This window comes from Mchenga conophoros, linkage group LG14 (assembly GCF_057382185.1).
Source record: "Mchenga conophoros isolate Kocher_MC1m ecotype Shallow Benthic linkage group LG14, M_conophoros_male_GT1.1, whole genome shotgun sequence".
NCBI classification, from domain to species: domain Eukaryota; kingdom Metazoa; phylum Chordata; class Actinopteri; order Cichliformes; family Cichlidae; genus Mchenga; species Mchenga conophoros.
Window position 1 is genome coordinate 10,169,719 of NC_140539.1, and position 21,497 is coordinate 10,191,215.

The 21,497-nt window shown below is 42.1% G+C and overlaps 2 protein-coding genes across 11 annotated transcripts in view; both read left to right on the forward strand.

Annotated features, from left to right (window-relative positions):
* On the forward strand, nucleotides 1-14,028 carry LOC146559338 (uncharacterized). Of its 5 annotated transcripts, XM_085245133.1 has the most exons (10): nucleotides 3-1,375; nucleotides 2,082-2,289; nucleotides 3,426-3,544; nucleotides 4,817-4,936; nucleotides 5,193-5,281; nucleotides 6,059-6,201; nucleotides 6,961-7,132; nucleotides 7,209-7,343; nucleotides 12,147-12,287; nucleotides 12,430-14,028. In XM_085245133.1, exon 10 carries the CDS (start codon nucleotides 12,475-12,477, stop codon nucleotides 13,201-13,203), a length of 729 nt encoding a protein of 242 aa, XP_085101259.1. In that variant the 5' UTR covers nucleotides 3-1,375; nucleotides 2,082-2,289; nucleotides 3,426-3,544; nucleotides 4,817-4,936; nucleotides 5,193-5,281; nucleotides 6,059-6,201; nucleotides 6,961-7,132; nucleotides 7,209-7,343; nucleotides 12,147-12,287; nucleotides 12,430-12,474; the 3' UTR covers nucleotides 13,204-14,028. The 5 variants fall into 5 exon arrangements, 4 of the variants coding, with proteins under 4 accessions (XP_085101261.1, XP_085101259.1, XP_085101258.1 ...); XR_014888312.1 differs by lacking the exon at nucleotides 12,430-14,028 and having other exon boundaries at nucleotides 1-1,375; nucleotides 12,147-12,282; XM_085245132.1 differs by lacking the exon at nucleotides 6,059-6,201.
* The window catches only part of mfrp (membrane frizzled-related protein), a 21,019-nt gene continuing 12,098 nt past the window's right edge, over nucleotides 12,577-21,497 (forward strand). Inside the window, exons 1-4 of one of the 6 annotated variants that reach the window (XM_085245121.1) lie at nucleotides 12,577-12,714; nucleotides 14,055-14,195; nucleotides 19,167-19,230; nucleotides 19,835-20,224. The gene's annotated coding sequence lies outside the window, so the exon portion shown is untranslated. Of the gene's footprint in view, nucleotides 12,715-14,054; nucleotides 14,196-19,166; nucleotides 20,225-21,497 lie in introns of those variants that run through there. The other 5 variants (XM_085245123.1, XM_085245124.1, XM_085245125.1 and 2 more) reach the window with 5 other exon arrangements.

Genomic DNA, 21,497 nt, shown 5'->3' on the forward strand with positions numbered 1-21,497 from the left:
GGAGAGGAGGGGAGAGGGGGCAGAATCGGGAGGGAGTTAAGCTTCCTGACAGCCTGATGGATGAAGCTGTCCTTCAGTCTGCTGGTCCTGGCCTGGAGACTCCGCAGTCTCCTCCCTGACGGCAGCAGCTTGAAGAAGCTTTGCATTGGGTGCGTGGGATCAGCCGCTATGCAAAGGGCTTTTTTAGTGAGACGGGTGCTGTAAATGTCCTGGAGGGAGGGGAGAGAGACACCAATGATCCTCTCTGCAGCTCTCACTATGCGTTGGAGGGTTCTATGACAGGACGCATTGCAGGCTCCAAACCACACAGTGATGCAGCTCGACAGGATGCTCTCGATGGTGCCTCTGTAGAAAGTGTACATGAGAAATTTGAGTTATTGTTTTCATTTTGGTATACTATATTAGCACAGTTGATCTAAATTAATAACACAATAAATTGTGTGTGCATCTCCTGTTTTGTCATGGTTGTATGTCCCGGTTCGTGACAGGCTGCATGAGCTCATCTGGTGGGAGTGTAGTACTGTAGAATTTCAGGCATAAAAACGTGGTTTTCACAGACCTTGTCACAGGGTCTGAGTTGGAAGATTTTGGTAAAGCTTTGTCCCTGAGGTAGTTGAAAAACCCCAGTTGGGTAAAGCGTTTGGGTTTTTTTGTTAACAGACATGCTTATCTATTTAGTTGGTGTTATTTTTTCAGCTAAATTTTTTAGTGCAATTAGCACTTTCAGCATCAATCCATAGCAATGTGTTGTATTTTTCACATTGTCTGTGTGTAAAATACATATGTAAGCATAGATTACACAAAGGATCCTGCACGCCAAGCTGGATACAAATAGAAATCCCTGGAAACAATTCTTTCTGCGCTTAAGAGCAGCTTCCTATTGCAACGCTGGAGGATTTGTCACCATTACTGGATATGCTGCAGAAGCACAGCAAAGCAGTGACTGTGTGGAGTCGAAAACTATTACACCAACTACACTACACAGTCACCCACATTACTCCCTCCAACAGAGGTGGACAACGTCTTTGGGACAACGTCACAGAACACAGAAACGTCACAGGGCTTTGGAGCGTGACGTTACATGAGGCGGGCCACGCCCCCCGCCGCCATCACAGTAGGCCAGACAAAGGATACAGCTTCAGCTATGGTACGTGTTGTGTAGTCGGTTGCAACGTTAGAGCTCACGATCGTGAAGGCAAGAAACTGGATTAATCTTTTCATCGTTTTCCATCCTGGCGGCAACGTGAGGGATCCCATGTATCCGATATCACCAAACAAAGACGCCAGGCATGGATTGCAGCGGTGAGACGAGCGGATATCGAGTTCCGTGCAATCCCCAGCTTTTTGTTGGTTTGCTCGCGGCATTTTCTCTCCGGTGAGTTCTAAAGTAATTCATATCACTATCCGATTGTTAAGTCTGACGTCACTAGCCGTGTCTGGGCCTAAACTCTGCTGCAGGTCCATATATCAAATGATCACTGTGGCATTACTGAGAGTTAAAACACTGTCTTAAGTCTTTCATCTTTAATAAAATTATCAGCGTTCTGCTCTACCAGGTGTAACAACTGAGTTAAACATCCAGGCATCCATGAAAATGGAATTTATGACATATGAGTTAGAAGTTAGCAGCAAGTTAGCTCGCTAGCTTCTATCTAAATACAATATAGCATGTCCTGACTGCGGGGTTTTGGAAACAAATTAAAACGTACAGCTTTCTTATCACTTCCAACATAAATGAAGACAGAAAACTAAACAGCAGTGACATTTGTAGGGTTACTGAAGTTGGGCTAGCTGGTATATAATGATGTGCTACGTGACCGCTAGCGACACAGCTATGTTAGCATAATATAAACACGCTAACTTTTTTTCCACTCGATAAAAGTTAACGTGAGTGTTCTCGGTGGTCAGGAACAAATGTAATCGCATGGCAGGATGCTGTAAAAGGACCAAACTAAAAGGCTTTTAGTGGGGGGTTTTTCAATGCGCTGCGGTCATAGATAATGAGATAAAACATGCTAATGTGTGATGCTGCAGAACCACGTCATGTCGACTGAATAGCTTTTGATTTGGCATTATTGCAGGCAAACCAGCATATGAAATGGATGTAACAAATCCAGTGGTGATGGGAGTGACAGCGTCACGGAAGCTGAAGGGCAGACGAAGGACTGTGTGTGCAGTCAACAGGGCAGAGCAGAAATAAACCGGCTGTTGGAGGAGAACAGACTGCTTCGAGCACAGTTGCAAAAGACAGAGCTGAATGAAACTTTCTTAAAGGACGATACCGAAAAAGTAAGATATTACACTGGACTATATTGTTATGCTGTCTTAATGTCCCTCTTCAACACTGTCAAAGATTTCCTGCCAATATCGAAGAAACTGACAGGTTTCCAAATGCTCTTACTCACACTAATGCGTCTGAGACTTGATCTTCCAGTCCAGCATCTTTGTCATCTATTCCATGTGTCGCACAAAACACTGTCTTCTGTCTTCACCGATACCGTTGATGTTTTGGGCAGACTGACAGAAAGAAGGATGACCTCAAAAAGTGATATAGTCCAGACAGAGCTTACAAATGATGGGCCATTTGCTAAACCTGCAGCACACACTGCTTTCTATGTGAAAGAACCATTCTGTGAGAAAAACTCTACTGCTCATTTGATCTATGACCTCTGAAAAACAGTTCATGATTTCCATTACTATTCAATTATAAAAAAAAAGTACATTCCCTGGGTTATACAGCACTGATATGCAAAGCTTAATTGTATATCTGTAACTCTAGAACTGCAGTATTTATAGTTTTCTTAGTTTAATATTTCAATTTCATATTCTTCTTCTAAGTATAAAATCCCTTTTGTTATATTTGTCTCGTTAATTTAACTGAAATACACTGAAAATTGCTCACAAATTAAGGTTTATGTGTCAATACAAATGCAGGTTTTATTGCTGGGAGCTTCCCGTGATGCACTGACTATTTCTTCTTCCATGACACTAATGTTTTGTCTTTGCTTCATCATTTATGTACTGTACTGTATCCCCAGTTTTCCAGCGAGGGCTGCGTACATTTTGATTGCATTAACGTTTTTATCCAGCCTTTATGTGCAAGCTTGAGGCTATACTTTTACACTACAGTGTAAAAGTATAGCCAATCAGAAGCTGCAAAATTCAAATGTAGTTACTGACAGGCCAAAGTGCAACAGGGAAGAGATTAAATGGGATCAAAGGGAGTGGCATTATAAATTCCTTCCTTCCTGAGATTCAAATCCTCCAATCAAAACGGTGCCAGCAATGCAAAGACAGATTTCTTTAAAAGATTGGACACAATAACAAAGTCAGTCGTTTATTTATTAAAGCACTGTTAATAATTTTAGTTGCTGCTATTTCAAATAAATGTTTGGTACAACAAATTTCTCCGTGTTCTGTCTCAGGCTTTATTCGGGCCCTGGTACTAGAGCTATGGTCTGTTCTTGAGTGCAGCAGTGACGACATCAGAGTGGTCCGTCCCAAACCAACTCCCATTGACCCCACAGATAGGAGTTGCATTAAGGTATTGTATGTATGTGCGTGCGTGTGTGTGAGAGAGAGAGGGAGAAGGAGAAACTTCCTGGAGCCCACAATGCCCCAATTTTTAGATATCTACATAATAGTACAGACACAGATCTCTTAGAAGTTTTGCTTTTCCATCATGTTTTTAGCTCACTGGTTACAAAGGTGTTTAAATTGATTAAAATTAAATTGATTCCAATTATTATTAACCCAGGACTCAGAATAGTGGTCCATGTGTTGCTGTGATACCAGCAGCCATGTAGAAAATTCACTTGTGAATATTCATATTTAAGAAACTGGCAATAGTGATTTTGTTAACAAGAAAGGCCTTTTGCTGATTGGTTTATGGGTGTCTGGGCAAATAAGCCTTACTTTCATAAGACTGCATTTTTAGTTATGTTTTTGGCAGAATTTCTCTCAGGAAAGCTTCAACAAGCTCCAGCGTGAGCCTGTCTGTGTGTGTCTGATGCTTGGCCTCTGACAGCAGCCAAGTCATCTCTCTCAGAGAGACTAGCCAAGTGAATACGGACAGCCAGTGATGTGTAAACTGTGTCCTGCCACAGGCGACTTTAAAGTCTGCCTTATCAGTGGGTTATACATATATGCTGAGGTCAAAGGAAAACTAAATATACACACACCAGCACTTTGGTGAATTAACTCGAGTCTTTGCTTTAATCTGTGCTAAGTACAGTAGGAGGTTTGGTAGTACATATGAAGATAAGTTCACACATGCACAGAAACATCAGAAGACACATGAAAGTATAGATATTTCTATTTTAGAAAAAAAAAATCCATCTTATCTTGTTTTTTTCTTTACGTTTCTTTGAAGCTGTTTAATATAATCTAAGTTGTAGCTCGTTTGTGCAAGTGTCTCTCTTTTTTTCCTTTGATGCTTTTGATGATATGTTTTCCCTCTTCTACCAGACCCAGTGAAAAATGCAGGGAGCTTTCCTCTAGTTTAATATTCTTCAGGCTGCAATAGGTTTCTGCTCAACCACTCTGCTCAGAATATATGTCTTATTCAGTTTTGAGAGTGTGGTAAACCATGTTTTATCTTTGCAATCATAAATTCTTTTTACATTTTGTTTTGCTTTGAATACTACAGATATTATTTGTCATATTATCGGTAGTGTTTGTAGTTGAATAGTGTTATATTATTATTATGTGTTAGGATTTGATCAATCCATGACGTGCACAAATGCATTCACAATGGTCTTTAAAAGCAAATACATTTTTTCTCTCTAACAGCTGCTGTATTTACTTTCCTCTTCAGTCCTTCCTGTACTTGGTCAACCTCCTCTCCTCTTCCCAGTCGGTGTGGCAACTGCTGGGCCGACAGTCTTTGGCCAACAAAAGCGAATACACCCTGAGGGAGATGCCAACCTCCATACCTGTAAGTGTTTTTCTTCTTCTTCTTTTCCACACACTGCAGTTTTTTTTGTCATCCATCTGAGGGCATGTTTGCACTTTTTAATTGGCCTCCAAACACCACCCACCCATTTGTTTTACTTCAAACGCATTCAAATAAACCCTCTCACTCTGAGACTGATATACGTTCTCCACCTTACCCATTGTAAATTTCCACACAGTTTTCGTTTTGCACCCTATCCGGTGCATTCTTGTTCAAAGCCTCTCATTTTACTCCACAGGATTTGATTGACAGACTGATTGCCGTGAATTCGGATGGGAAGATTCATTCTCTCTTCCACTACGAAGAGAGTCACACATTCGGCCTAAGGTGGGATTCTTTTTTTTTTTCATATTACTTAACATCAGTGGGGAAGTACACGATATCAGATTATCACCTGGTGACTGCACACACACTTCAGCCTCTGGCAATAGGAGACTGGCATGGTTCTTTATACTTTGATTACCCAGCATTGAAAGGCTGATGAAAGGATTTCTCTGGATAAGAGAGAAACAAGCTGGTGTGTGTGTGTGTGTGTGTGTGTGTGTGTGTGTGTGTGTGTGTGTGTGTGTGTGTGTGTGTGTGTGTGTGTGTGTGTGTGCGTGCTTGTGTAAATACTCACATCAGCCTGTACTTTGCATTCTGTGAGAGCCGTATAAAATACAGCAATGCATAAGTGTTTTGAATGAATAGAAATGTGACACATGAGAAGGTGTGTCTGTGACTGTTCCTGTATAACTTATTTTCAGACTAGTTAACAAGTTATGCTCCGGTCATTTGATGTTACCAAGATAGATGTCCTTTTGTAATATAGTTAAATTTTCTTTGTACATTTCATTTATCCAACATCATACATTAAGCCAAGAAGAGTTCATTATACTAACAAGAGGTATCAACGCTGGGCCAAAGTGCAGCACGTGGTTAAAGTTTGTAATCCAGCCGGGGTGTAAATATCACTCAGCAGCCAGTCGCAGAGATGAAGCAGGCAGCATCAACACATAAATCTACTCTACCCGGCTTAAATCAAAAGACCACCTCTGACTGAAAAGCTGTAGATTTTACTTTTTTGCACAAATTAATTCAGATTCACACTAATTCTGTTCACAGCTCCAACAAAATGAGGAAGAGGAGGGGGAGAAACACAAGTAGATTGAAGTACAATTGGATGAAAGTCGAGGAGAAGGAAGTTTAGGATGAGGAGGAAGAAAAGCAGCAGGAGCATCTTTAGGGATCCCTATGATGTCATTGAGGTTTATTTCATTAATATTGTCCTCTCACAAAGAAAGATGACTTGTTTTAGTTCACCTACCTACTTCCTGTATTAAATAGTGATGTGCAAAATGTTGTGGAAAACCACGGAGCAGGCACGTATAGTGCATCTGCAGGTAAATGAACATCAGATCTCTCAGACTAAAATCTGTATTATACTTTTAGTCTTAAGAACATATGTTGTATATTTATCACCCTTATGATAAAACCCATGTCAGCCATTGGTTTATGGACTTTGTATTTAGAAGCCTCAACATTTGCTTTATTGCTATCGCTATGTTGTTTTTTGTGAGCCTTTTAGGACCATATTAGGACGAGGGATCAGAATCTGGAGTCGTGCACACTACTGTTTCATTTAGCGTGTATCCATAAGATTTGTGCAGCAGATCCAAGTTGTACCTTGAAAACAGGAAGGTTGTCTGCATAGAGGAGAACTTTAATAGCAGGCTTGTACAAAGTGAGGCTTTGTGCTCACATTTGCTGCAAACACTCGTTTTAATTCTGTTACCCTGTTTTGATGCAGAATTGAGTTGAAATCAGGCACCTTCTGTTTTAATGTGTTCTTGTGAATTGATTGTGTATCGCATACATTTGATTTGACTTTCTGCGAGACAACAGTCGTCCGCTGGCCAAAAAAAGTTTTCCAAATACCTCCACGTGATCAAGCCTGGATTTAGAAAACAATAGCAAAAAAAATCTGCACCTCCTGCTTCACATGCAATTTGTGTTTGTGTGTTCAGAGGCGGCGGCGAGAGGGGAGACCTCAGCTCATCCAGCTGGAGAGCCTGACCAGGAGGAGTCGAACATTAACTCTGCTCTTCCAGGGCACCCTGCAGACTTGGCTGCTGGCATTGGCGAGGGAGTGCGGCCGCCGCTGGGATGACGTGAACGCCAATCATAGGTCGACTGCAGGTATGCGAGTCAGACCTTCTCAGGAGGGTTTCACTTTTCTCTCTTCTTTATAATTGACCCTTGTTTTCTCTCTCAGCTCCTTGTCTCAGAGTGGGAGGGATTTGAAGCACAAAGGGAGGAGCTTGTCGTTTGGTTGGCTGATATGGATGTCCACCTGAGTGAGGTTGACCAGCTGACAGGAAACACCTGTGAAAAACTGAAACAACTGCAGGTGTGGGGTTGTTTTGATATGACATATATTTGATATGATACATACGTCATCCTAAACTGGACTAACAAAGAACCATGAGTCCAACATGAAACTTACCTTGCATAAGCAGGGCTCGCAAAATTTCAAAATCCCTGGTAGCCCTTCGGGCAGGCACTCTTCAGTTTTTGGTAGCCCAAAATAAATTTAAGAAGCCCAAATAAAAAAATAAAAAAGAGGACAATTTTTAGATTGATGTTTTGTTTACTTTACAATATTGTAAAGGAAACTTGCAAGAACTGTGTAGGACATGAAACAGTGTGTGTCAGATCCTGAATTTGAAATTTCCACTGAAATCACGGGTAAGAGGCAAGTGGAACCAAGCTGACTTCTGCTAAATGGGTCAAACTGGGCAGAAAGTACACAAACACATAACATCCTTATAGAATATGATGTAACACTATAGATCAACTTACCTCAGAATATATAAAGCATATAAACAATTACAGCAATATGATGCAACAAACACAGCAGTGCTACTAATCCAAAATACTCATAGAACTTCATAGAACTGAAACAAACATTTATTTTTAGGCCTTCGTCGCGTCGCTGTGACGTAATCGGCCTTAAAATGCGGCCTTTAAGGCTGCAGACCCTGAATTGGGATACAGCCTCTGAATCGCTGCATCTTGTAGCTGTTTCGTCTTAAATTGGTCATGTGATTTTGACGCGCCGACGCGTCCGGCAACCCCAGAGGTTTAACTTAATATTTAAGTGTCTCTTGGTTTTAGACTAGTTGTTTAGTCTAATTTGATGTTTTAAACCAGAAAAGGAAGAAGAGGGCTTAGAATTACAGGTAAGAACTGCTCAGTGGTATGTGATAAACTGTAAATGTAAAGCTTACAGGTCAGTCCTCATGTTTTTAAATCAGATTTTGAGTCTGTACATGGCACATTATGCTTTTGCATGTTGTGAAATGTGCTGCAAAACAAACTGAGGTAAACTAACTGGTTTACTGTGATGGATTTAAAGTGCGTGTGACTGGTGCGCAGTGGCTGTGGTGCTCACGGTCAGAGTTCAGTCACAAAGAGGGTAACAGAGAGAAGCTAGCGAGCTAACTTGCTGCTAACTTCTAACTCATATGTCATAAATTCCATTGTCATGGATGCCTGGATGTTTAACTCAGTTGTTACACCTGGTAGAGCAGAACGCTGATAATTTTATTAAAGATGAAAGACTTAAGACAGTGTTTTAACTCTCAGTAATGCCACAGTGATCATTTGATATATGGACCTGCAGCAGAGTTTAGGCCCAGACACGGCTAGTGACGTCAGACTGAACAATCGGATAGTGATATGAATTACTTTAGAACTCACCGGAGAGAAAATGCCGCGAGCAAACCAACAAAAAGCTGGGGATTGCACGGAACTCGATATCCGCTCGTCTCACCGCTGCAATCCATGCCTGGCGTCTTTGTTTGGTGATATCGGATACATGGGATCCCTCACGTTGCCGCCAGGATGGAAAACGATTAAAAGATTAATCCAGTTTCTTGCCTTCACGATCGTGAGCTCTAACGTTGCAACCGACTACACACGTACCACCATAGCTGAAGCTGTATCCTTTGTCTGGTTTTGGTTTTGGAAACAAATTAAAACGTACAGCTTTCTTATCACTTCCAACATAAATGAAGACAGAAAACTAAACAGCAGTGACAGTGGCTGCAAATTTTACCAGGGTTTTAGTCAAATGCCCCCCTGTGATTTTACCTGCACCCTGCGATTTGATTTTTAGTTATTTTAACAGCAAACTGAAGAAAAGCCTTGACTCCGTTGCTCCACTCACCACCAAAAAGATTAACGTAAAACATGCATCACCCTGGAGAAACGAAGAAGTCAAAAAACTCAAAAGAAATTGCAGGGCAGCAGAAAGGAGATGGAGGAAAAATAAAAATAATATCAACCATCAAATATTTTCCGAGCAACTTAAAATGTACAATAATACATTAAGGAAGTCAAGAAATTCATACTTCGCCAAAATAATCAGTATTAACAAAAATAATCCCAAGGTCCTCTTTTCCACCATAGATCATTTATTTAACCCTGATTTTAACAGCTCCCAAAGAACCCCCACAGACTCGCTCTGTGAGCAGTTTGCAGACCACTTCAGGGGAAAGATCAGCGCCATCAGATCTGATATTTTATCTAATCGCGATATGATTGTAAACACATCTGAGGGCTCGATTGTACCTGAGGAGACACTGGACAGCTTTGTCCTGGTTAATGCTGAGAACTTTCAGAAGGTTTTCTCCACAGTGAGACCCACCACATGTCTTTTAGATCCAATCCCCTCTTCACTCTTTAAAACACTTTATGGATTTTTTGAGGCTGAGCTTTTATACATGATGAATTGCTTTCTTCAGTTGGGTGTCTTCCCTGCTGCCTTTAAAACGGCGGTGGTGAGGCCCCTTCTGAAGAAGAGCAATTTGGATTGTAATGATTTTAATAACTACAGACCTGTATCCAACTTACCATTTTTAAGTAAAGTCTTAGAAAAACTTTTTTTTACTCAGATTACTGATTTTCTCAATGATAGACAGATCCTGGAGATATTCCAGTCTGGATTTAGGGTGAACCACAGCACAGAGACGGCTCTCCTAAAGGTTTTAAATGATCTTAGATGTAACTGGGATGCCCAAAAGCTCTCAGTCCTGGTGCTGCTGGATCTAAGCGCAGCCTTTGATACAGTAGACCACGCTATTCTTTTAAACAGACTAAAACACATGGTGGGCCTCTCTGGTGCTGTACACAACTGGTTCACTTCCTATCTCTCTGACAGATCTTTTATGGTGAGTATGGATACATGCTCCTCTAAGATCCATAAAATGACATGTGGTGTGCCTCAAGGGTCGGTTCTAGGCCCTGTACTTTTTAATTTGTATATGTTGCCTCTCGGCAGTGTCATCAGGAGGCATGGAGCGAACTTCCACAGTTACGCTGATGACACGCAGCTGTACATCTCCGTGTCTCCTGATGACACCAGACCAATGGATGCCCTTTTTAACTGTATCTTGGATGGCAGAAAACTTTTTACAGCTTAACCAGGACAAAACTGAAGTTTTAATTGTCGGTCCTGAGGCTCAGAGAGAGAAACTCTTGTCTAAATTAGAGGCATTTTCACTATGTCCTTCGCTACAAGTGAAAAACCTGGGTGTTATTTTTGACTCTGAGCTTGGTTTTATCCCACATACTAAACATGTAACCAAAACTGGATTTTATCATCTAAAAAATATAGCCAGAGTCCGCCCTATTCTCTCTCGGGCCAACACGGAGATGCTGATGCATGCTTTTATTACCAGTCGCATTGATTACTGTAATGCCCTGCTCTCTGGTCTTCCTAAGAAGAATATTTCAACTTTACAACTCTTGCAAAACTCGGCAGCTCGTGTGCTGACGAAGACCAGAGGGCGGGCCCACATTACACCGGTTTTAGAATCGCTGCATTGGCTCCCCGTGTGTTTCAGGATCGATTTTAAAGTTCTTTTATTGGTTTTTAAATGTCTTAATGGTCTTGGGCCTTCTTATCTCTCAGATCTGCTTTTACCATACGAACCCTCGCGGACCCTGAGGTCCTCTGGTACTGGCCTTTTGATTGTCCCTAAAGTCAGGACACATACTCACGGAGAGGCAGCTTTTCAGTGGTATGGTCCTCGTCTGTGGAACAGCCTGCCGGAGGAGCTCAGGGCCGCAGAGAACGTACATGTTTTTAAGAACAGGCTCAAGACCCACCTTTTTAATTTAGCTTTTACTTAACGTTTATTTATTTTATGCTTATTTATTCTATCCTGTTATTCTATTATTAATTTAGGATTTACCTAATATTTTTTGATTTTATTCTTATTCATTTTTTAATCTTCTTACTCTATTTATATTTATATTTATATTGTATCCTGTTCTTATTTATTTTATCATTTTACCCTGTATATATCGTATTGCGTCATATCTCCAGTGTTTCCTCGGAGGGCGCTCTCTGCACCGGGGCTGTTATTGACCGTGGCTGCTGGTTATTTTATCATTTTACCCTGTATATATCGTATTGCGTCATATCTCCAGTGTTTCCTCGGAGGGCGCTCTCTGCACCGGGGCTGTTATTGACCGTGGCTGCTGGTCTCTGGGGTCCTCTCAGCCTGGTTGGGGGCTCCTTGGCCTCCCTCATGCTGTGTGCCCAGCCCGGAGGCTGCGGTCTGTGACCGGCTCCCGGTGCAGACGGCTCTCTGTTATAATGTTTCCTCACTTGGCTCATGCGAGCCCAGCCCAATTTTTACTCTTTAAGTGTGCGCGTGTGTGTGTGTGTGTATGTGTGTGTGGGTGGGGGTGGGGGGATATATGTGTATTGAGAGTGTGGGGAGTGAGTTGGAGGGTGGGGTGGGCTGCTTTTAACTATGTAAAGCACTTTGTGCTACATTTTTTCTGTATGAAAAGTGCTTTATAAATAAAGATTGATTGATTGATTTGTAGGGTTACTGAAGTTGGGCTAGCTGGTATATAATGATGTGCTACGTGACCGCTAGCAACACAGCTATGTTAGCACAATATAAACACGCTAACTTTTTTTCCACTTGATAAAAGTTAACGTGAGTGTTCTCGGTGGTCAGGAACAAATGTAATCGCATGGCAGGATGCTGTAAAAGGACCAAACTAAAAGGCTTTTAGTGTTTTTTTTTTCAATGCGCTGCGGTCATAGATAATGAGATAAAACATGCTAATGTGTGATGCTGCAGAACCACGTCATGTCGACTGAGTAGCTTTTGATTTGGCATTATTGCAGGCAAACCAGCATATGAAATGGATGTAACAAATCCAGACTGGGCACCAACACTGCACATGGGGCACGACGACAAACCTGTGTCAGACTCGGACCGGCACGCAAGGCGTATGCAACGGAAGCGAAAAAGAGCACCCATTGCAGGTAAACACCCCCCTCTGAAAACATACTAAATTGCTCTTATGGTACACTAATCCGCACATAACTTAAAGATGAATCACACACCTGTCATTGGAATATTGGTGTACATTAACCTTAAGTCTATGCACTATTTTTTATCTTACAGGCTTGATGATCGATGAAGGTCTGACAGAAGAACAACAGCCATGTCATGGAGGCAGTGGACAGCAGTTGTGTTGGACAAGTGGAGGTTGACGTACCAGCTGCAAATGTGGACAGTGGTGATGGGAGTGACAGCGTCACGGAAGCTGAAGGGCAGACGAAGGACTGTGTGTGCAGTCAACAGGGCAGAGCAGAAATAAACCGGCTGTTGGAGGAGAACAGACTGCTTCGAGCACAGTTGCAAAAGACAGAGCTGAATGAAACTTTCTTAAAGGACGATACCGAAAAAGTAAGATATTACACTGGACTACATTGTTATGCTGTCTTGATGTCCCTCTTCAACACTGTCAAAGATTTCCTGCCAATATCGAAGAAACTGACAGGTTTCCAAATGCTCTTACTCACACTAATGCGTCTGAGACTTGATCTTCCAGTCCAGCATCTTTGTCATCTATTCCATGTGTCGCACAAAACACTGTCTTCTGTCTTCACCGATACCATTGATGTTTTGTATGCCCACTTAGGAGCACTGGTGCACTGGCCTGAGAGGCACTGTCTGCAGGCGACAATGCCTCCACAGTTTACTGAAACTTTTGGAAAACGAGTAGCCATCATTGTTGACTGTTTTGAGATTCGAACAGAAAGACCATCTAATTTAAAGGCACGCGCACAAACATACTCTCATTACAAGGGTACACAGACCATAAAATACCTCATCGGGATTACACCCCATGGAGCTATTTCTTTCATTTCCAGGGGATGGGGGGGTCGTGCATAGAGCAGGGCGATATGGCCAAAAATATTTATCACGATATATATTTGAAAATTTGCGATAACGATATAACCGACGATATAATTGATGCGAGACAAAATACAACTCCACAACATTACTAGTGCAAAAAGACAACCTTCCATTTATTTTCACTTAAACAAGAAGCTGGTTTTTATGTACATTAAAGCTTTATAAAAATGTAACAGTGCAAATGCAAATTCCTTGCTGAAAGTTTAACCAAAAGGCATTTCCAGTAGAAATGGGCTGACATATTGTGATATTATTCTGTTATTATATGTTACCTTATATATGTAATCAAAGTAGTTGAATTAGAATACTGCTGTAGATCATATTATACCCTTTAATATAGAGTGTGTGATCTGTATGTAGTTTAGTTCTCGTTATACTTTTGAGTTAAAAGAACATATTCACTGATTAGTTTATTAGATAAGTGTGCATCACTCTGTATCCTTGATCTGCTGTGAATGTGTTACATGCTTAATTGTTGAATCATGAAGAGAAGATTGTAAGCAGGAGACTCTGTGTCTAAGACAGGGGAGATAGACAGACCACATTCCACACCCCCACCTTACAGAAAAGCGGAGAGACAACTGCCGAGGTCATAACTTAGGAGCTGTAACAGAGAAAGAATGTGATGTTTTGGCTTTTACGACTAGATGGGGGCCACTAGAGACTATAAAAAGCTGAGCAACCTGTCACCATTTTGAGACTTGCTGTGACCCTCTGCATGCAGCTCTCCCCATCATGATGGCTTAAATGCTCATAAGTGTTGAATTCTATGGAAATAAATGATTGTTGATTGAGCATTTATACACCGAGTATTGTCCCTCCTTCAGCCCAAAGATTCAAAGAATTGGGAGATTTCAACAACTTGGTGCCGTGTGACCCGGATCTTTGGTGTGCTGAGGAAGTGCAGATTTGGCTTTTTGGTGAGATCGTGGGGCGAGGTGAACAGAGGACCGGCCTAAAACAGAAAGGTAAGCACAGCCTGTTGTATTATAAATACCAAATGTGCATATTGGGCTTTCCAAATTAATCTGTTCGCTGAGTCACATGTATTTTCACAGTAAATTTGTCGGTGTCTGGTTTTTGGCGCAAGATACTAACAACATAAGTTGAGGCTGAATTCCAGTGTGTTAAGTAAACTGCTTCTACCGAGATACTAATAACATACTACGTTGGACTAGTTGCAGTAAACTGCTTCTACCGAGATACTAATAACATACTACGTTGGACTAGTTGCAGTAAACTGCTTCTACCGAGATACTAATAACATACTACGTTGGACTAGTTGCAGCCACTTTACCTTCCACATTTAATTTTGTCTAATACTGGCTTCTGTAGCAATAATACGTTAGAATTTCTTCTGAAGACGCGGCCATTAGTCCAGTACATTGAAGTCGAGGTTTGTTTATTTTGTTTATGGTGTCAGTGACGTCCTGGCTTTTGCCGGCTATGAAATAGAAGTTGATTTAAGGAAAAGCAGATGCTGGCTTCACGGTGCAGTTGAACGCTGGCAACGCGAGAGCGAAACACGTTTGGTTTATGATACGGCCGTGTTCCGGTGGTGCGGCCGTGAAGTGCAGTAGTGGTTGGTGCTAATTTTAGTACATTGGATAGAGGTTTGACGGTGGTTTGTGGCGTCAGTCGAGTTTTAAGGGCTGCGGTCATAATACAAAGTAAAATTTTAGGTACATAGATTAGTAAAGAAATAAAAAGGTTAAAATTCCTCGTTTCAGTGGTTAAAATTGTTGTGTGCCTGTCCCCTGACGAGTGTGAAATTAAATAAAGAGGGAATTTGGAGCCACATAGAGATAGACGGGCATAATTGGGTGTATTACTCTGTGGTGTAATAAAAATAAAAAGGAGAGATAGTAAGAGGTGTGTAGTGGAGACTTATGGAGGAGTAGAGAGAGGAATGTGTTGGGAGACTGGCGTACAGTTTACGCTGTTGAGGTAGGCGTGTTGCCTGCTTATCGGTTTAAAAGTGATGAAAATGAAATTAAAATAAATCTCTTAGTGTGTTAATACAGGAAGCTGCGGACCTGGACCAACTGCCCCCACAAGCACAGCGGCCGAAGCAAAATTATAAGTAATGGGAGCCACACCCAGCACGAATCAGCAGCTGTGAAACAGACAGCAGCAAGGAGAGAATTAAGAGAAGTTTTTAACTCATAAAATTGGGGCCAACGGACTTGTGGAGGTTGGGAAGGCGTCCGGAGCATCACAACAAAAAGGTGAAACAAAAACACACAAGTAGAGAAGTGTGAGAGAAAGGCTCCTTTTAAGGTAACGCCTAGTTTGAGAAAAAGTTAAAATTAACCTGCTTTTATACAAATGCACATACACGCAATGAAGAAACAGCTTACACTCATGAACACGTGAAGATTTTCCAGCAAGGTTAAAGAAAAATTAACATACTTAAATGATGAAGTCTATACATTACTGACAAAGAAACCCTCTGGGTTGCAGGACAACAATTTAACTAAAAAAAAAAAAAAGGGGACACTGGTCTAACCAACCAGGCAAGACGCAACAAATTTAGGGGTTAAAAGATTCAAATTGTGACATGTTTTCTGCTGATTGATTACAAGTGATTACTGAATGAAAGAAAATTTCTTTTTGGGCTTTTAAACATGATCTTAAGAATTTTAACAGGTGCATGTTGTCCTGTCAACTTGGTGGGTTAGGAGTTGATTATATCGGGAGAGAAAAAAAAACAAAAAAAGGGGGAGAGAAGGCTGACACAGGGCCTGGTCCCGGTGTTTCTCCCCTCTCGTTGAAATACAGCCAACACAACATCATTTTCCTGTTCGTTTGCTTTTGTTTTTTGTCTGTTTTTGTTTTTTGTTTTTCTCTTTATGTTTAATTACAGGCTGCTTTGCCGGCCCTGAAAGCCGAGGCTGACTGGACTCCTGCTCTCCCCCATACGTGACACTGACCAAATGCTGCAACAGCTGGACCCACAACAACGACCTGAGAATGTCAACAGACCTGCAGGAATGTGATCTCATGCAGACGAGACGGAGAGCACTAAACCTAAGGCCCGTTTCACGGGGGAAAATTCCCAGACTGCGTCAGCTGACAGAGCTGTGACGAGACGCCCGCCAAGCCCAGAGGAAAAGTAAGGCCGAGCAAAAGAATGCTGACCTTGATAACTTTGCATTCACACTGTGCAGGACAGTGATGGACCAACACGGATGATCGGGCGGCAAAAAGGGCGTGACCGAGACAGGAGGAGTAACTGAGGACAGAAGGCACCTCAGAATGGACAAAAAAACACAGGAGAAGATGCAGGTTTCACCTGCGGTGAGCATGGACACTGGAGAAAGGACTGCCCCAATTGGGGTCAGAACCAGGACGGACAGAACTTTGAGCAGGAGCAGCAGCAATGGTCGCAAACAAACTGAAAAGGAGGAGGGCAGGACCCCAGGGCATGCTTCAGGCCGTGGTTTACCCAGAACACCAGAACAGGAAAGTGATGAACAAACACACACACACACACACACACACACACACACACACACACACACACGTCTCCAAATACACAGATTCAGAATGAAGTGAAATACACACATGAACACGGGCACTCGTTGAGTGAGTGAGAAATGACACACACACACACACGCACACACACACATGGGAATGATGATTCACTGAGAAGTGATGCACACACATACACATGCACACGCTTGTGCAATGAAGAGTGATCCACACGCACACACACATACACGCTGATGCAATGAAGAATGCTTTGCTTATGCTGATATGCAAAATGCTGCACACAAACATCCAGATGCATAATTTTATAAGGAGCCATTGATTACCATTGATTACTTAGAATGTGTTATATGTCACTCAGAGGGCATTTGTGTAGATTTTAGGAATAAGGTCTAAAACGGTTTGGTTATGAAAACAATGTCTGTGCGTGATGTCTGTTTATGGCTCAAGGCCTTGACTGAATTCTTTGCTGTGCTTCACACAGCCCTGATGAGGAACAGTGGCACAGAGTGAAGATGATGAATTAATAGGGTAAGTTTAGGTTGGAGTACGGCATTTTCTGTGATTGAGATCTAATTCAAGGAGGAACAAAAGGAGTTACGGCACCTGAGGTTCTCATTCCCACACAATATTGTCCCGGCAGGAAGCAAAACGTTCCTGTGAATTTCTGGTTGATTTTTTGGTTTTGCTTAGCGCTAGCTTGATGTTATCAGTGAGCTTTGGCTTGTGTTCTTTCTCGTAAGCGAGAGAGGGATAGCTTTATGCTGGACATGTCTGCAACGGGCCCTAGTTTGTGTTATTTTAGTAGTATTTTGTTGGTTATGTCTGTTTTTGTTTTTGTTACAGTGCACTGAGGAGAAAATCTGAGAGGTGTGATCCACCGGTGGTGATATGTTGATATTTTGGGAGTTCATGATTTAACAATCAGCTCTTTAAACCAGGCCTGAAAGATTGAGGTTTAAAGCGCTATAAAATATTATTACTGTAAACAGTTGCAAAGTGTGTTTCTCCATGATTGTAATTGGCTTGGGAGAAATTCACTTATAGGGAACACTGAGAAGTTCTGAGTCTAAAAGGATTGCACCGAGTCAATCCGGCCCAAAAAACTGAGCATAACCATGTATAATATCCACTGAAGTTAAAAAGAGGTGCTTTGCAACATTAAACTGCAGTGTGCAGTACGCATTTTTCGGACCATAAGGTGCACGGGATTATAAGGCACATTAAGCGAAACAAAGCAGTCAGATAAATCAAACTTTATTAAACTCATTCTTCTTGCTTCCTCCACTTCTGTACCATTGATTCATTAAAACCCTTGGTAGAACCTGGGACCATTTCGTGGCCTTTCCGTTTTTTAATTCCACGCCATTTCCACTGTGTTTAATGGAGTATAGCCAAATTTTCAAACATGTATTTTTTTCCCATTTTATTTTAAAATTTCAGTCTGAGTTTTTTAAATGAGCTTAAATGGCTGAATAAAAGGCATACATCCACTATCGAACCTCGTGGCCGATTTGTGCCCCATTGAAACCCATTATAAACGCTATTTTTCACGCCAGAAAAATTACGGTCAAAGGGATCGTCAGGTTTCCAGCTTAGGTTTTGTTTTGGACTACAGGCCTTAGAGTTGTAATTTTTTTATTTGTCCACCGGGTGGCGCCCTTGCTCCACATGTGACGCCTGCTGGAACATACACACCTTCTCCAGCGGCCTGCTCGAGACAGATACCCGGAAAAGGCAGACTAATTTCCCGCGTACAGCAGCAGCTTGGCCCGCTGCTCGTTCCGGACCATTTTCTGACCTTAGGATCATTTGAGGGTGCATTAATTTTTTTTAATCAACAGGAAATGACGTATTTGTTTTCACGTGGTAGCGGAAGTGTGTGCTGCAGACACGGGAACCGAACCATATGCTCCGGCGCTGCGCGAAACACACCCGCGGCAGAGGCACTCCTCCCCGGGGGAGCAGGAGCAGCAGCGCCGCCTGGGGACATTTTTGGCTTCTGCAAAAAAAATTAAAATCGGATCGAAATTAATGTTGGTGCCAATCTTTTGTCCATCTAAAGGCCTAATTATAATAACAAACAAATATTACTTCAAATGTTTTTTTTGGAAAATATTTAGTTTTTTTGTTTTTTGGGGCTAAAAAAACAGGGCGCTCATGTAATAAAACTGGGATTTAAAGGGTTAAAACAATGAAAATATAATTAAAAGTTGATATGGATATTTTAAGCAGAAGTAGTTTTAAAAGACTGACTAATTTAAAGTAGAAAAAAATATTGATATATAACATTTTTAGAGCACTTTTGGGGCGGGACCATTTTTGGTCCCGAGGTTCACGAAAGGATGGGATTTTGAGGTTTTACCAACAGACACAAGGTGATGATGTCAGGAAGAAGAACTGACTGAAGATCACATTATGTAGGTGATTAATTATCTTTGCTGCAGGTTTGCTGGCTCTGATGCATCTTTTTACAGTTTTGGAAGAGAAACTAGGGATGGCAAAACACAGGTACACACACACACACACACACACACACACAACAGAAATGTTACCAAATAATAATTAACTCACCTCCGTTTTTTGTAGTTCCACTTGCCTTCTTATGAATCCTACAAGACACTGTTCTTTATATAGAGATCAGTATCATTAAATACTGATCAGATATCAGTATTTGATGAAAGGTCTGCCCCTCACAAACTCCTCCCAGCTGACCCAGTTATAATGAGTTTGGTGGTAAAGATGTGTTGATAAAAATTATGAACCAAAACTTTTTTATCCATATTCTGTTTGCATTTAAAAAATATTGTTTATAGCACCATTTAATCTATTTAATAGCAGTATTTCAAAGCCCGAACTTATTTCAACATGAAATGCTATCACATATAGATTGTCTGCAGTCCAAAATCCAGTGTAACCTAAATTTGTTCCAGTATTATTCTTAAAGTGGTTTTAGCTGCAACACAAACAGTAAAGGCTTTAGAGTGAAAGTTGCTTATTTTTCTGGAATTGAAAACTCAGTTTCTATCTTTAGGGTTAAGACTGGAGTAAAGCCGTATCCATGCTGTACTGTTTAATCTTTTTTTTTTTTTTTTTTGTTGCCTGTCCTGTTTAGCTCTTTTGCCATCAGAATTGTTGTCTAAAGGCAAAGAAAGCACCACAGACTAGAAGTCCACTTGTTTGGTCTCTGTAAACAACTAGTCTGTCTGTTGTGGTGCTTGGGAAGTTGACGCCCTCTTGTGCTGCTAGGCAAAGGTCTCGAAAAGCATCTCGTCTCTCGCAGACTGTGAGGACACCCAAAGATGGTACTGCCTCCCACTTTTCTTGGTCTCTGGTCTTGGATCTCATGAACTTTTTGGCAACCCTCCAGACCCACGCCACGGTCCCAATCAGCCTTCTCAGGTTGCTGAATCGCCTTTCGTCGATTAGCTGTTGGGTTGCTACTCCTCGTGGTCTTCTCGACTCTACGTGTGCTGAGTCCTGAGCTGCCTTGATGTGGACTCTGGTAAGGACCGCAACAAAAGTCTTTTTCTGTAGCTTTGTGACCTTTTCTCGAGCTTGGGCAGCGACTTCTCCGGCGGATTTCTTCAGCCACTCATCTTCAGGAAGTTGGAGAAACTTTGGGACCGACTGCCACTCGGAGTCCTCGGTTAGGGCATCTGGACTGGCCCCTCTGGTGAGAATGTCTGCAATGTTTGCTGACCCAGGAATCCACCACCAATCTTGGACATCAGTGCTACTCTGGATTTCACCAACGCGGTTTGCGAAGAAGGTCTGGAAACCGTAGCTCTCACGCTGGATTGCACCCAAGACGGTCTGGCTGTCAACGAGGTGGTACCATTTTTTGACCTGGATTCTGCAGTGTCTCTGGAAGTAGGTCTTCAGACGGGCAGCAAAGACTGCGCCACACATCTCTGCTTTAACAGGATCGCCTTTGTGATTGAGAGGCGTCAGTTTGGCTTTGGACTCTACTAGTCTCACAATGACACTATGGCTGCAGCTCCAGCGAAGGTACATCACTGCACCATATGCATGTTCACTGCCGTCAGAGAACGTGATGGCACTGGGCTCTGCACAAGGATCTGGTGGAGTCAGGGCTCTAGTGAAATGCAGTTTCTTCAGGTCAGCATACTCTTCCAGAAGCTTTATAGCGTCTTCTCGGAGGCCTTCAGACAAGGCTGCGTCCCATGTGTCTTCGAGGCAGTGCTTTACTTTTGCTTCTTGGAAAGCTCTCCTTACCAGGATGGCACCCTTTTGTTTGACGGGAGTCACTAGACCGAGTGGGTCGTATAGGGCTGGTGAGTGGATCAGGTGTTTGCTCTCTGACTTCTTCTCTGAGCAGGTCTTGACCAAGGCGCATTTTCCTCCTTTTCTTTGAGAAGTTCACTGCAACCATGACATGAAGCTTGTCATCATTGATGGTGTAGCCAAGGCCAAGGGCTTTGTTGTCATCTTCCGTCAGCTGGTTCGGCAGGATCATAGTCTTTGGCTCTGATCGAGGCAACTCTTTCTTCGACTCCTCCCTCCCACTTTGACTGGAGTAGACCCAAGGCTTCATGTAGAATCCTCCAGCTCTCAGGATGTGCTCAATGTTGGCTGTTAGGCGTCTCAGATGGTCGAGGTCATTGTGTGATGTCAGGATGTCATCGACATAAGCATCTTCTTCCAGCACACGTTTCTCTTCTGTGAAGTGACTGAATGAAGGTAGGTTTGCAGTTTCTCTCATGGCGACTTGGGCTATGCAACCAGCAGGTTTGTCTCCAATGTTGACTCTTGTT